This window comes from Diabrotica virgifera, chromosome 7 (assembly GCF_917563875.1).
Source record: "Diabrotica virgifera virgifera chromosome 7, PGI_DIABVI_V3a".
Taxonomy (NCBI): Eukaryota; Metazoa; Arthropoda; class Insecta; order Coleoptera; family Chrysomelidae; genus Diabrotica; species Diabrotica virgifera.
In genome coordinates, this window is record NC_065449.1 from 84406471 (window position 1) to 84422230 (window position 15760).

Here is a 15760-nt window from a genome sequence, read left to right on the forward strand (position 1 = left end):
CAGACAAAAGATGGCAAGACCACTCAAAGTGAAAATTGACCAATGACGTCTTTGATATTGTCGTTACACCTAGATTCACAGAGCGACCCATACCTTACCTTGTCTATTCTTATTATCTCTATGAATACAACAGTGTTGGTTTGTTATACAGTAAAACCTGCCAATAACCATCACTAAAAATGACAGAACTATTGGCCGATATAAAAAGGTGGCCGGATAGTTCAGGTGGCCGGTTTTGACAGGTGGCCGTTAACGCAGGTTTTACTGTACTTTTTTTCTGGAATCTATCAGCTATAAAAACTATTAAAATAATGGATAGCCCGATCAAAGAACAATCTGACCCCAAAAAAAAATAAAGGAAGGATGAAAATTTGGGAATAGGTAGTTGAAATTGTCTATTACTATATAAGAAAAAGTTTACAATTCTACATCCCCTCCATTTTTGTAAAATATACCCCTCTCTCGAAGATAAAAAAAATACATTCAAAATAAGACCGGAATTGGATAAAATGAGTAATCCTAAACAACTTTTCTTCTATAGAGTTTTTTCACTAGGTCAATACTTTTTGAGTTATTTGCGAGTGAATATGTTCATGTTTAACAAAATACCTAAAACATGTTTTTGGACGGTTTTTCGGAGATAACTCAAAAAGTAAGTATTTTAGCGAAAAATATATTCTTAGCAAAAATATAGCCCATAAAAAATTGAAAAAAATTGTGTATACATGAGGTCTGTAGACACAGTAGAAGCAGAGTTGCAGCTAATGAAAAGTAGGTTCTTCTTCGTCAAGTTCCAAATCGAATATTTCGATGTGAAATAACCCAAAAACGGAGCACTTTTAGGGAAAGTCACTTTAACTTTTTTAAAGTGTTTAAAAAAAGGTTCATTTTTGTTTTTTAAAAAAACTTGGTAATATTAAAAGTAAGTGAATTACGCTCAAAATATTGTTGGTCCCTTTTATTTTTTACATAAACAATTACGATTTTTTCAAAATTAAAAAAAATGTTTTATTTTAAACCCAGTTTTTTTTTTCAAAACTGAGCACTTTGAAGGAATGAAACTTATAGATAATATAAACAATACATTGTAAAGTAACTTGTAAAGCGGTAACGATTAATTTTATTTGAGAAGCTAATTAAGGGGTGATTTTCGCCATTTTTTTACCAAAAAATAAAAGGGACCAACAATATTTTGAGCATAACTCACTTACTTTTAATGTTAGAAGTTTTTTGTAAAATGGAGAGGATGTAGAATTGTAAACTTTTTCTTATATAATAATAGACAATTTCAACTACCTATTCTCAAATTTTCATCCTTCCTTTATTTTTTTGGAGGTTTTCGTAAAATTTTGCATTCCCTGATCGGGATAGGGCCACAGGTTTTATTTGAAACCAAGACTTACTATACAGGGTGTTTCATTAATAATTGTCCATATAGTAACTGGAGAAACATTAGCACAAAATACGAAGATTTAACCCAAAACACTTAAATAAAACATTCTTCCTTACCGAGATACAGAGTGTTTTATTACAAATGTTCTAAAATGATTTTAGCCCATTGTGAAAGCACCTTTTAATGTTTTTTGTTCAAACTTTACATACAGTTTACACATGTTATGATACTTTAACTAGTGTTAAAAGATAGTTTTCCACTGTAACCAGAGGCGTGCTGTAGGGATATATACTTCATTTTCGCCCATTTTCCCCCCATTACAATCTACACCACTGTCCTAATAATCATTTCAGCATGTGTTTTTGATTCTTCGTTAATTTTTACATAAATATCATCCTTTTGTCTCAATGCGATAGAGTAAGTAGTTTCGTGTGTTTTGTATTTTATTGCCACTGGTTTTCACAACCAACTGGCCAGTCAATTTCATAATGATTTTTTAGACTATAACTTATCACTAACTCAGGGGAGTAATGTGTAGTGTGTGTTGAGTAAGTGTCTTGTTACTTTGCAAAGTCGACGTCATTGTCTTTGCAAAGAGACGCTAATTGTATCCGAAGTACGTAGTTTTCAAGTTAGATATTTGCTTTTTAATGTAAGGGATTCAATAAATTATGTATTTTAAACATATAGATCTTATTGAATGTATTTTAAAATACATAGTCTTATGAAATCCATTATCTTTAAACGCAAATAACTTGAAAACTACTTACTCTATCGCAATGAGACAAAAGGATGATATTTATGTAAAAAGTAACAAGGAATCAAAAAACATGCTGAAATGATTATGACAGTGGCGTCGATTGTGAGGGGGAAAAAGGTGCGAAAATTAAGTATATATCCCTACAGCAGGCCTCTGGTAACAGCGGAAAACTATATTTTAACACTAATTAGAGTATTCTAACATGTATAAACTGTTTATCAAGTTTGAACAAAAAATATTGGAAGGTGTTAAAACAATGGGCTAAAATCACTTTAGAATATTTGTAATAAAACATTGTTATTTTAAAGAGAGTAAAACTCTATTGTTTGGATGTGCTTGTGATAATTGCGAGAAAGTATCATGTAAAGAGTGTAGCAAGATTTCCTCTCAAGAAATAAGATGTGCAATTGCTAAAACCAGAACCATTATAATATGGTGCAAAGATTGCATAAATCAGTTCTCTAGCGCTAAAATTGATGGCCCGATTAGAGACCTCGAAAATGCTGAACTAACCATTCCGCAATTATCAGATGCCATAAAAGAAATTGTAAAATGTGAACTTAGTGAGGTTATGAAGATTATGGAACAAAATCTTCAAGAAAAGCTTGTAATGACGTCTAAAATGGTGATTGAAAGCAACAAGGACTTGGTGAAACTTTTGAGTGATAGTTCGAAACAAAATCAAGTGAAACTTTCGAGTGATGCTTCGAAACCGAATCAGAGGTCTACAGAAAGACGGGTTATCGTGGCAACGCCAACCTCCCCTCCTCCATTGACAGAGGACAATGACGGATCGAAATCAGCTGGCCAGGCAGACAAAGCCAGCGTTGCCAGTTCTTCCTCTTCTAATTCCAACTTGTCAAAAGACCAGAAGACCTTGGGCCAACCTTGGATAACCTCAGGCCAAAGCAAACATCAAAAAAAAGAAGAAATCATAAACAAAAACAAAGATTCTGCTGATAATGACCAAGAATTTACCCTGGTACAGAGAAGAAAGGCCCGGAGAAATGACCAAAACTTCGTTTTGGGTAAAGCGAATTTCCAAGGAGATGAAAATTTTGCTAGTTCTTCTCATAAAGCATATTTTTATCTTGGTCGTGTAAAAGTGGGTATTACACCCACCTTTATTGAATAACACATTAAGAAGCAATGCCCGAATATTAGGGATTTTAAGGTTGAAGCCTTACCAGTGAAAGGTGAAAATATCTCCTTCAAAATAAGTATCCATCCAGATGACAAGGAAGATTTTTCGAGGCCAGATATTTGGCCTAAAGGCATCATTTTAAGAAAGTTTTGGATTAGTAATAAACGCCAGTTTGAAAATTTTCGTCAAGGTCGAGGAGATCAGACCTTGATATAACTAAAAACAACTCCTGGAAATCAAAATCAAACATATGTGTTTACTATCTCAATACTGGTGGTATGCGAACAAAAATACAGAGTTTCCATCAAGCTCTGAGTTGTTCCTGCTATGATATAGTAATGATTGCAGAGACATGGTTGAATTCAGATTATTCTGATGCTGAAGTTGGAGTTCCAGAGTATGACATTTATAGATGTGATCGTGAAGTGGGGTTAAACACTCTAAAGACGCGTGGAGGGGGTGTATTAATCGCAGCTAAAAAAAGCCTTTCTGTCCAAAAAATCATAGTTCCTCTTGTTGACTCTGATATATATCAGTTATATCTAACATTTAAAATCAAAACTCAAAATTTTGTTATTGGCTGTGTATATATACCTTCTCCATCACCTTCTCAGTCTTATTTAAGGCATTGTGAATCTGTTGAATATGTTTATAATAATTTTTCAGATAGTTTGTGTTGGCAGGTGATTACAACCTACCACAAGCTAAATGGGGAAATGATGAGCTGGGCTTGACAGTGACTGGCACTGAAAATGAGTCTGTAAGTATTGTAGCAAATTGCTTTAGTTTCCATAACTTTTTTCAAAAGAATGAGATTTTGAACAACAACGGAGTCTCATTGGACCTGGTTTTTAGTAATTTGGAATCTATTAATGTCACTCCGGCAGTAGATAAAATTTTTGAGAATAGCTTAAATCACACAGCTATCAGTTTTGAACTAGTGTGTGAAGAAAATCTTGATTTTATGAATTATGAGGAATATTTTTATGATTTCAGAAATGGTGACTACTTTTCAATAAATAATTATTTAGCAAGTATAAATTGGGAGGGACTGTTTCTTAGTGGTACAGCTGATAGTATGGTGGTCATTTTTTATGATGTAATTTACTCATTGATAGAACACTTTGTTCCACTTAAGAAATATAAGATCTCTACCTTTCCCTCTTGGTTCTCCTCAGAGCTGCGTAACCTAATTGTATGTAAAAAACAGGCCCACAAACAATATAAAATTAGTAATAGGCAAGATGATTATGACCGTTTCGTGGCTTTAAGAAATCAGTGTGAAATTTTAAGAGCAGACTGTCAGAAACAGTATTTAGATAGGATACAAAACAACATTTTCGATAATCCAAAATATTTTTGGTCTTACATTAAAAGCAAAAGAAATGGGTATAACATACCAACTACAATGGTCTATAATGACAGGGTTGGCTTGAATGTCAAGGACTCTGCCAATATGTTTGCAGAATATTTCTCATCTGTCTACTCAGATGACCAACAAGATACTTTACCTTTTTTTAGTTTTGAAAGTTCGATTTGTTTGAGTTCCATAATACTTACAGCAACTGAGGTCTATGATACTATTGCAAGTTGTAAAAACCGATTATGTGCAGGGCCGGATGGAATCCCAGCCTATTTTCTGAAAAAATGTATATGTGTACTTACAAAACCAATTTTGTTTATTTTTAACAGATCACTTGGTACTGGTAGCTTTCCCAGTCTCTGGAAGAAGAGCTTTTTAAAGCCGATTTTTAAAAATCAGGTGCAAGGAACGACATATCAAACTATCGAGCTGTCTGTAATCAGTCAGAGCTCCCAAAGTTGCTTGATTGTTTGGTTAGTAAGAAACTGACATGGTGTTTTAGAGGCATTTTTAATCCTGAACAATTTGGCTTTATGAAAGGGAGGTCAGCAGATGCCAGCCTAGTTTTGTATGTCAATCATATATATAACAGCTTTGAAGAGGGATTCCAGGTTGACTCGATCTATACTGACTTTTCTAAGGCATTTGATCGGGTTAACCATGGGGTCCTATTACAAAAACTAAGAGCTTTGGGTATTGTGGATCCCCTTCTTCAGTGGATTTCAGAATTTATTAGCGGCCGTACGCAGGCAGTTAACTTAGGAGGTGTTACTTCGATTGAAATAACAGTTCCATCGGGCGTGCCGCAAGGCTCTCATTGTGGCCCTGTTTTGTTTTGCTTGTTTCTGGTTGATTTAGTAGAAAAAATTAAAAATTGTAGTGTTCTTATGTTTGCTGACGATGTAAAACTGTTTAGAAAAATTCAATCCTGGGATGATGCTGTTTTACTACAGGAAGATCTTAAATCTTTTTATGATTGGTGCAATTTAAACAGAATGTCACTTAATATAAACAAATGTCATAAAATGATGTTCTCGAGGAAAAGAAATCCAATTACATTCGTTTATTATATTAATAACTTGCCATTAGCCTCTAAAAATGAAGTATCGGATTTGGGAATCTGGTTAGACACCAAACTGTCATTCTCATGCCACATCAATCAAGTAACAAACAGGGCGATGAAAGTACTGGGATTTATCCAACGCACATCTGTAGACCTGTCTTTGTTCACATTTAGAAAACTTTATTGTGGTCTCGTTAGGCCCATTCTAGAGTTTGGATCAGTTGTATGGTCCCCATCATACAACTGTTACATTGAACATATTGAAAGAGTCCAAAATAAATTTTTGAGGGTAGCAGCTTATAAGAGTGGATACAGGAGAGAGGAATATGACTATCAGTGGGTAAGAGATAGTCTAAATTTACCAACACTTGAGTCAAGGAGGACATTGTTAGACTTATGCTTCCTACACAAAGTTATTAATGCTTTCATAGATTGTCCTCAATTGATATCACTTTTTAGTCTTAAAGTTCCTAGTAGAAGCAACAGACAATCAGAAATCTTTTCAGTGCCATTTCACCACACTAATTTTGGTATAAATGAACCGACTACACGATTGGTTCGGAGTGCTAATAGCCTGCCAAGACAAATGGATATTTTTGACTCCAAAATTGGTTTGTTCAAAAAACATCTAAGGGGTATCTTACAATAAGTTTGTTGTAGTTCTGTATTGTTCTTACAATATGTTTGTTTGTATTATTTTGATGTGTTTATTATTTTAATAATTTATTATTGTTGAGGTGTAACTTGTAAAAGTCTTGTTGTGTGTAAAACTTGTAAATAGATGCCGTAAATAAATAAATAAATAAAACACTATGCATCTCGGCAAGGAAGAATATTTAATTTAAATGTTTTGGGTTAAATCTTCATAGTTTGTGCTAAGGTTTCTCCAGTTACGATATGGACAATTGTTAATGAAACACCCTGTATAAAGGCCGCGTCCCACCATCAAATAATTTGATCAAACTGGTTTGAGCAAACTGAAAGTGACAGTTAGTGACGTCACATCCTGAGTGTTCATTGTGGATAATAATGAAAAATTTTAATTTTAAATAAGGTACAAACAAGTTAGACAACTCAATACAAAAAATTTGATCAAACTAGACTGATAGTGAGATCACAGATTTTTAGAATTTCAAAAAAACTGCAATTGTGACGTCACTTTGACGTACTTCCGGAGTTTGCTCAAACTGTTTGATCAAATTATTTGATGGTGAGACGCGGCCTTTAGAGTGATTAACCAAACTTAACATAATTATACATGTATTCATTATGCATGTATGTATGTATGTATTTATGAATAATTGTTCTCTTTTTAGGTATGTCCTGTATGTGCTGTAGAGCATGATGAACATGATGGTGTGCACAATAACTCCAATAGGCACAGGCTCAATTTTATGTTAAAGCAATGGCATAATGATAGGTAAGGAATGGATGTACTTATATACCTATATTTTTTATAATTTTTGTGTGAACAAATTCTCTAAAAATTTCCCTAATGAATAAATCTCGAAAAAGGTCGAGTTTTATTTTAAATTATGATTGGCATATTCAGGATGCCCAGAAACTCTCCCGACAAACGAAGATCGGAGATTCCTTAGATAATTTGGAGATAATTTAACCCAATTCATCTAGTCCGAAAATACTTCCTAAGGGAGCTATGAGTTCTTTAAAGATGGCGTCTTGAAATTGTTTTTTTTTAAATAGCTCCAGAACGCTTCTATTTAGTACACCAATTTATCTTTCAGAGATAAATCAATTCCATCAATTGCGAATTTCTAGTACCGGTCATAGGCGTCCGTTTTGGGTAGGCCAACAGTTATTTTATTCCATAATTGTTTTGTCTTTAACTTTTAAGTATTTTTGATACTGAATTATTAAACTCTGAGGTATTCTAGTACTAAAAGGTACTCTTGCTTTAAGTCGGTATGATTGACCGTTTTCTAGAAAAATCGATTTGAAAAGTACCCCACACAAACCTTATGGAAATTAGGTCCCAGTGGATTTAGTTCATACTTGGGGAAAATACTCTTTAAAGCATCCTAATAAAAAGTTCTCATGGGCACATCTCGATCGTATGAAGGATTTTCAAGATATAGAGGCACGAACTCGGAAAATTATAAGATTTACCTGGTATTCCAATTCCCTGAGTTACTGGTTATCTGGCAACATGTAGAAGTTTGGATCAAAGAAAAGTACTAGTAGTCTAGGATTTTGTCCTGGCTATCCAATGGCGAACTTTACTTTGACCTTGACCTTCAACGGATGTCATCTTTTAGAGTTTCGAGAGTTTTCGGCATTAAATTGATATAAACAGATTACTCATGGGTTTTTGGGATCGCTAAACAAGAATATGCCATCAGAATTGACCTCAGGAGCACGTGGTGGCCAGGGCCACGGCGTCGGAGGGATGTCATCTTCTAGAGTTTCGATGGTTTTCGGCATTTAATTGATGCAAATGAGTTACTGGAGGGTTTTTTGAGGTCACTAAACACGAATATGCCACCAGAACCGACTCTCGACACACCTGGTTTCCAAGGTCAATGAAAGGGGCTCCTGGAGTTTCGAGGGTCTTCGTACTACCACAGTATAAAGAACAGTAGAACCACTCTCCGAAAAATTGGAAGTAAAATCTGTAGTCGCGCATGGCGACCGCGCAATGTTGGCAGTCGCTTTTGCCCTACTCTCACATTGCTAGTCGCATAGAAACGTACGGCTTTTAACAGGGAAAACCCGCATCCACCACTGGTGAATTACCAATTGTGTACTGCCGGTATTACTTCCTGAGATCAAAGCGCCGACAGAAGAGTGATTTTACTGTGGAACCTCTATATACTGTGGTACTACATTAATGCAAACGGATTAGTTATAGGTGTTTGGAGTTGCTGAACACGAATACGTGATCAGCACAGACACAGGAGCACCTGGTGCCTAAGACAGGTTATCTTCTGTAGTTTCGAGAGTTTTCGGTACCAAATTGATGCAAATGGATTACTCTAGGTTTTTGGGGTTGCTGAAAATGCATACACTATCAGATCCGACCCACAAATCACTTTGTTCCTACGGCACATCGCGTCGTCTTCAGGAGTTTCGAGGGTCTTCTAGCAAAAAAAAATTTCACCACGCTTTCTTTCGTACGCTTTCTTTGAACAGCAACTCAGAAAACCTCCGAGTACTCGGTGTGTACCAATCCGTTTGCATCAATTTAGTACCGAAACGCTCGAAACTCAAGAAGATGACGTGCCTTAGGCGCCAGGTGCTCCGGTGTCTGTTCTGATGGCGTATTCGTGTTCAGCAACTCCAAGAAGTCATGCATGAGTAATCCATTCATATCAATTTAATGCCGAAAACTCGAAACTCGAGAAGATGAATAACCTTAGGCACCAGGTGCTCCGTGGGTCGGATCTGATGGCGTATTAGCGTTCAGCGACCCCAAAAAGCCATTAGTAATCCGTTTTTATCAATTTAATGCCGAAAACCCTCGAAACTCCAGAAGATGACGTGCTGTAGGTACAATGTGATTCGTGGGTCGGATCTGATAGTGTATGCATGTTCAGCAACCCCAAAAACCTAAGAGTAATCCATTTGCACATTTAGTGACGAAAACTATCGAAACTCCAGAAGATGACCTGTCTTATGCACCAGGTGCTCCTGTGTCTGTGCTGATCACGTATTCGTGTTCAGCAACCCCAAGAACCTATAACTAATCCGTTTGCATTAATGTAGTACTGATGAGCCTCGAACCTCCAGAGGCCCCTTTCATTGACCTTGGAAACTAGGTGCTCCGGGAGTCGGTTCTGGTCACATTCGTGTTTAGCGACATCAAAAAACCCTCCAGTAATTCATTTGCATCAATTAAATGCCGAAAACCATCGAAACTCTAGAAGATGACGTCCCTTGCAGTGGTCCTGACCATCACGTGCTCCGGAGGTCAATTCTGATGGCATATTATGTACATTAATACATTAATTTACATTATTAATATATTATAGGATCATTCGATTCCAGCAATAAAATTGCTGGTAAATAACTTTTCCCAAAAATGGCCTATTCTCCGATAATCTGCCCAGACTAATTGTACTGTATCACATTAATAATACCACATTGTAATATTTATTATTTCGATTTTTAGGAAGTCATTGGTAAGAAATCGTCATGGTGTAGAAGTCACAATTGGACTTGGAAGGACCCCCTTAATAACAAATGTTAATAATGGAAAACATTATTATAAAGTAAGTTATGAAATTGCAGTGTAAAAATTTAATATAGTTTATGCCAAACCCTTTTTTCTGTGCGTCATTAATTTTGACGTCATATAAGGTTTTTAAAATGTTGCCAATCACTGCATGACATTTTAGTTAAATCTGACAGTTGTCAGAATATTTATATTCATGTTTATATAAATATCAAATAAATATTTGCCAGAATATTAATATTTAAAATATTTTATGAAAAAATAAATAAATATATAAGTAATACAATTTCACTATACAATGTCCCAATATACCAATGACATAAAATATTTAAATTTACGTCGTTGACAAAATTCTAACGTAGAATTACAATTGTCATTTTATTCGTACGTTTTTGTGTCACTTCGAGCTTAATTCGTTAGAGCGAATCCGACAAACTACGACGCACTGAAATAAGGGCATGGAATAAACTATGTATCATTTATACACATCGTGTATAGTAGTAAATAATTGTGTTAAAAAATATTTCATCCCATATTTTGTTTGTATACGATTCAATTAGTTGTTTAAACGTTTTTTATAAATTAAATTTAGAAGAAGCCGTTTTATTTTTTTTTAATTTCAGTGGTTTTGTAATATCTCGAAAGTTGTTAATCTTCTTCTTAAGGTGCCATCTCCGCGATGGAGGTCCTCAATCATCATAGCTATTCGGTCTTTAGAGACGGGTGCTCTGAAAAGTTCATTTTATGTATTATAGCCGTACCATTCTCTGAGGTTGCGCAGCCACGATATTCTGCGTCTCCCTATGATTCTTTTTCCTTTAATCTTTCCCTGCCTAATCAATTGGAGCAAGTTGTATCTCTCTCCACGTGTAATATGTCGGAGATATTTAAATTTTCTGGATTTGACTGTATTTAAGATTTCCATTTCTTTATTTATGTTTCTCAGAACCTCTTTGTGACGTGTCCACGATATTTTCAGAATTCTTCTGTACACACACAGCTCAAATGATTCTAGCTTTTTCATTGATGCCGCATTCAAGGTCTAAGCTTCCATTCCATAATAGAGCCAAGAAAACCTAGCTCCAAGCCAACTTAACTCTTAGCTCCAACTTCAAATCTCTTGTGCAGAGCACTTTTCTCATTTTGTTAAAATTTGCTCTAGCCTTTTCTATTCTGATTTTGATTTCCTGGAAGTAATTACCTATGGAGTTAATTATTGTTCCAAGATATGCATATTGGTCTACTCGTTCGACATTTATGTGCCGCTTTGGTTTACTGTGCTATTTTGTGCCGTTTATGTAGAGATTCTCGTTATTTCTTTGCGTTTTAGATATTCTCATAAATTTTGCCTTCTTGACGTTCATTGCTAGACCATATTCTTGTCCAAACTTCGCTATTCTGGTCACCAGCCTCTGAAGGTCCTCAATATTTTCGGCTAAAATGACAATGTCATCCGCATATCTACTGTTAATGGTACCTCCATTTACTTTTGTTCCATCTGTTTCACCCTAAAGAGCTTTTTTCAAGATCTCTTCGGAGTAGGCATTAAAAAGACTTGGCGAAAACACGCATCCCTGTCTCGAAAGTTGTTAATATGTAGTTTGTTGAAAATCAAACACTTATGCATTTTTTATAATAATTGCAAGACTTTCTTTATTCTTCTCTTCTTCTTCTTCTTTTTGTGTAGATATGACTCTGTCTGTTTTTCAATGTGCCTCCAGTAGGTTGTCATTCCACTTTTTTGGGGTCTTCCCACTGATCGTCTTCCTATTGGGGAACCGTCTCTCGCCGTCCACCTGAACATGTTGTCCACCTTGCATCTTCGTCGTATATCTGCACTTCTAGCTCTATCCCATAGTGTCTCCTTCTTTATTAAACATGTAAATTGTCTAATATTAAACATGTCTAATAAGGAGTATGTGACGCCATCTATATAAGTTTACTCAAAAATTGATCAGTAATCAGTACCCCAATATTCAGGCAGATGTCTAAAAGAATGTGCAAATGTATAAAAATATGTATTGTATTTTTGCAAATTTAACTTTTAATTTAACACCCAGTATTAATTTAAGTATCAGAAATAAGCGCTCTTACACCCATTATTGTCAAATAAAATATTAGTTGACGTCTTATTCACTTAGCTAATTCTTCTTCCTCTTTTGTTGTTCCACTGTTTTCGTGGTCTTCTCACTGATTGTCTTCCTATTGGGGAACCGTCTCTCACCGTCTTTACTAGGTACTCTATTTGTTGTCTTTCGTCTTATGTGGTAGTTCCATTCTACATACTCTCCTATTTCTTACCTAGTTCTTAATGTTATCCACTTTGCATCTCTGTCGTATATCTGTCCTTCAAGCTCTGTCCCATAGTATGGTACCATTGATTTTTCGAAGGGATTTCATCTCTGCTTTTTATACATGATGTCCAGAAACTCTACCGACAAACGAAGACAGGAGATTCCTCAGACAGGAAATTCACCTAGTCCGAAAATGCTTCCTAGAGCTAGAGCTCTTTGAAGATGGCGTCTTGTAATTAGTTTTCCTTAAATATCTCCAGAACGCTTTTAGTTAGAAAAACGAAAATTGGTACACATTTATCTTCCAGAGATAAATCACCATCCATGGTGACTTTCTAGTACCAGTCATAGGCGTCCGTTTTGGGTGGGGCAACGGTTATTTTATCGCATAACTTTTTTGTCTTTAACTTTTAAGCACTTTTGGTACTGGATTATTAAATTGTGAGGTATTCTAGTACTAAAAGGGACTCTTGCTTTAAGTCGGTAGGGCACACCGTTTTCTAGAAAAATCGATTTAAAAATGTTTCGTTTCCTGAATTTGAAAATTAAAAAAAAACCGTGTATTTTACCAACTTCAAGCAAGAGTAACTTTTTAATACTAGAATACCTCATAATTTAATAATCTAGTGTCAAAAATTCTTAAAAATTAAAGACAAAAAAGGTATGCGATAAAATAACCGTTGACCTACCCAAAACGGACGCATATGACCGGTACTAGAAATTCATAATTAATAAAATCGATTCATCTCTGGAATATAAATAAATGTACCAATTTTCGTTTTTCTAAATAGTTTTTTTATTGAAATTTTTTTATATTCAAACAACGAAAAATTTTCAAATCCATTTTTCTAGAAAACGGTGTATCCTATCGACTTAAAGTAACGGTACCTTTTAGTGCTATAATACCTTACATTTTAATAATCCAGACTCAAAAGTGCTTAAAAATTGAAAACAGAAAAGTTATACTATAAGATAACTGATGCCCTATCCAAAACGGACGCCTATGACCGGTACTAGAAATTTGCAATTAATGTAATCGATTTATCCCTGGAAGATAAATATGTGTACCAATTTTCGTTCTTCTAAATAGAAGCGTTCTGGAGATATTTAAGAAAAACTAATTACCAGACGCCATTTTCAAATAGCTCTAGCTCCTTTTTTTTGGACTAGATGAATTGGGTTAAATTGTCTTAAAATTATCTGAGCAATCTCCTGTCTTCGTTTGTCGGTAGACTTTCTGGACACCCTGTTTTGAGATTAAAAAAATTAAAAATTAAAAAAATTAAAACCTAGACACCAGTGCGGATCTGTTTTGAGGTGGATGTGAGGGTGGTATTCGGATTGTTGAGATAAAGTTAGGTGACAACTTCAATAATTATAATTGACTTATGCTGCTTCTCAAATATGCCCGGAACATTAATAAAAAAAATTAAATATTTAAAAATTTCGAAAAATATCGATTTTTTTTCTAATTTTATTGCTTATAACTTTAAAACGATTCATTTTGGAGAGGTCGTAGAGAAAGAAAATAAAGATAATTGAATTTTGTATAATATACGACTGGTTTAAAATGGCTTAAATTATTACCCTTTCTGCAAAATAGCAATAAATAAAAAATAAGGGGGAAAAAAGACTGTTTTTATTCAATGTTTTTCAACCACTTTGGTTGCACTTAAAACCTTCATAATTCGCTTAGAAAATTCTTACAACATACTTAAACCGTCCACCAAATTTCATTAAAATTGACTTAATAGATTTTGCAAAATAATTTTACAATCTAAATTTTTTTTAAAAAGTTCAAATAATTTGAAAATTTTCTGAACAAAAAGTAGACCATTTAGAAGTTAGTTAATTTTTTACATATAAACAGGCACGCTACCTATCTAATAAACTTTACAGAATTAAAATCGGATTATCTAAGCAGCCTCAGCAATGTTTTAAAATTTAACAATTTTTTGGCTTATAAACAACTATAATATCTCCGTTTTATTAAATTTACAAAACGGAACTAGAAAATACTCGGTACGACGCTTATTTTAACCGGCTGTATCTCAGGAACTAGTCCTCACAATTCAACTTTTTTACTGTTAAAATAAGCGTCGTACCGAGTATTTTCTAGTTTTATTTTGTGAATTTAATTTAATACAATAGTAACGGAGCTTTTCTATTTGTTTATAAGCCAAAGAATTGTTTACAACGTTAAAACATTGCTGAGGCTGCTTAAATAATCCGATTTTAATTCTGTAAAGTTTATTAGATAGGTGGAGCGCCTATTTATATGTAAAAAATTAGCAAACTCCTAAATGGTTTACTCTTTGTTTAGAAAGTTTATAAAAAGTTTTAAAATGAACTATTTTAAATGGGAAATAAGCCACAATTTTACCAAAAAAAATGAATTTATTAACGTTATTTTTAATTTATTAATATTTATATAACGTTATTTATAACAGTATTATTTTGTATTTTGACAACGACACCCGACTTGGGCGTCGAAACGTTAATAAATTCATTTTTTTGGTAAAATTGTAGCTTATTTCCCATTTAAAATAGTTCATTATAAAAATGCCACAAGGAAATAGCTTCAGAACAACAAAAAGTTTTAACTTTAAAAAAAATTAGATTGAAATTTTTTTACATATAAAGAGGTTATCTACCTATCTAATACACTTTACTGAATTAAAATCGGATTATTTAAGCGGCCTCAGCACTGTTTTAAAGTTATAAACAATGTTTTGGCTTATAAACAAATACAGTGAGGACGTTTGAGTTGGAATAAATTCATTTTCTTGAGAATGGCGACTCTGGAGATTAATCCCGAAACAGATCGATTTTTATTTTTAAATTATAATTTTTTGGCATAAATATCATACTAGTGACGTCATCCATCTGAGTGTGATGACGTAATCTAAATATTGGAATTAATTTAATTCAAATTTTTTTTAATTCAAACCGTGTATAAATAATTATGTTAATGTTTATATTAGTTATTAGTGAATACAAAATTGAATAGCCTTTCCATTGAGCTATCACACGGCACCTATTCTCATTTAAAAAAATCATCGATTACGTCATCACGCCTAGATGGATGACGTCACTAGTATGATGTATACCTATACCAAAAAATTTGAATTTAAAAATAAAAATCGACCTGTTTCGGGATTTATCTCCAGAGACGCCTATTCTCGAGAAAATGGATTTATGCCAGTCAAACGTCCTCGCTGTATTTGTTTATAAGCCAAAAAATTGTTTATACCTTTAAAACAGTGCTGAGGCCGCTTAAATAATCCGATTTTAATTCTGTAAAGTGTATTAGATAGGTAGAGAACCTCTTTATATGTAAAAAAATTAGCAAACTTCTAAATGGTCTACTTTCTGTACAGAAAGTTTTTAAAAAATTTGAAATTTTTTAAAAAACATTGGATTGCAAATTTTTTCTGGAAAATCTATCAGGTCGATTTTAATGAAATTTGGTGAACGATTTAAGTATGTTGTAAGAATTTTCTAAGCGAATTACGAAAGTTCCAAGTGCAACCAAAGTGGTTAAAAAACAT

General features: G+C 34.0%; 1 protein-coding gene across 1 annotated transcript in view; it reads left to right on the plus strand.

The window, feature by feature from the left end:
* LOC114325757 (putative helicase mov-10-B.1) overlaps positions 1–15760 on the plus strand; it is a 181567-nt gene that overhangs the window by 21158 nt on the left and 144649 nt on the right. Inside the window, exons 3-4 of the mRNA XM_050655359.1 lie at positions 7040–7143; positions 9853–9952. Coding sequence (XP_050511316.1) covers positions 7040–7143; positions 9853–9952 — 204 coding nt within the window. The remainder of the gene's footprint in view (positions 1–7039; positions 7144–9852; positions 9953–15760) is intronic.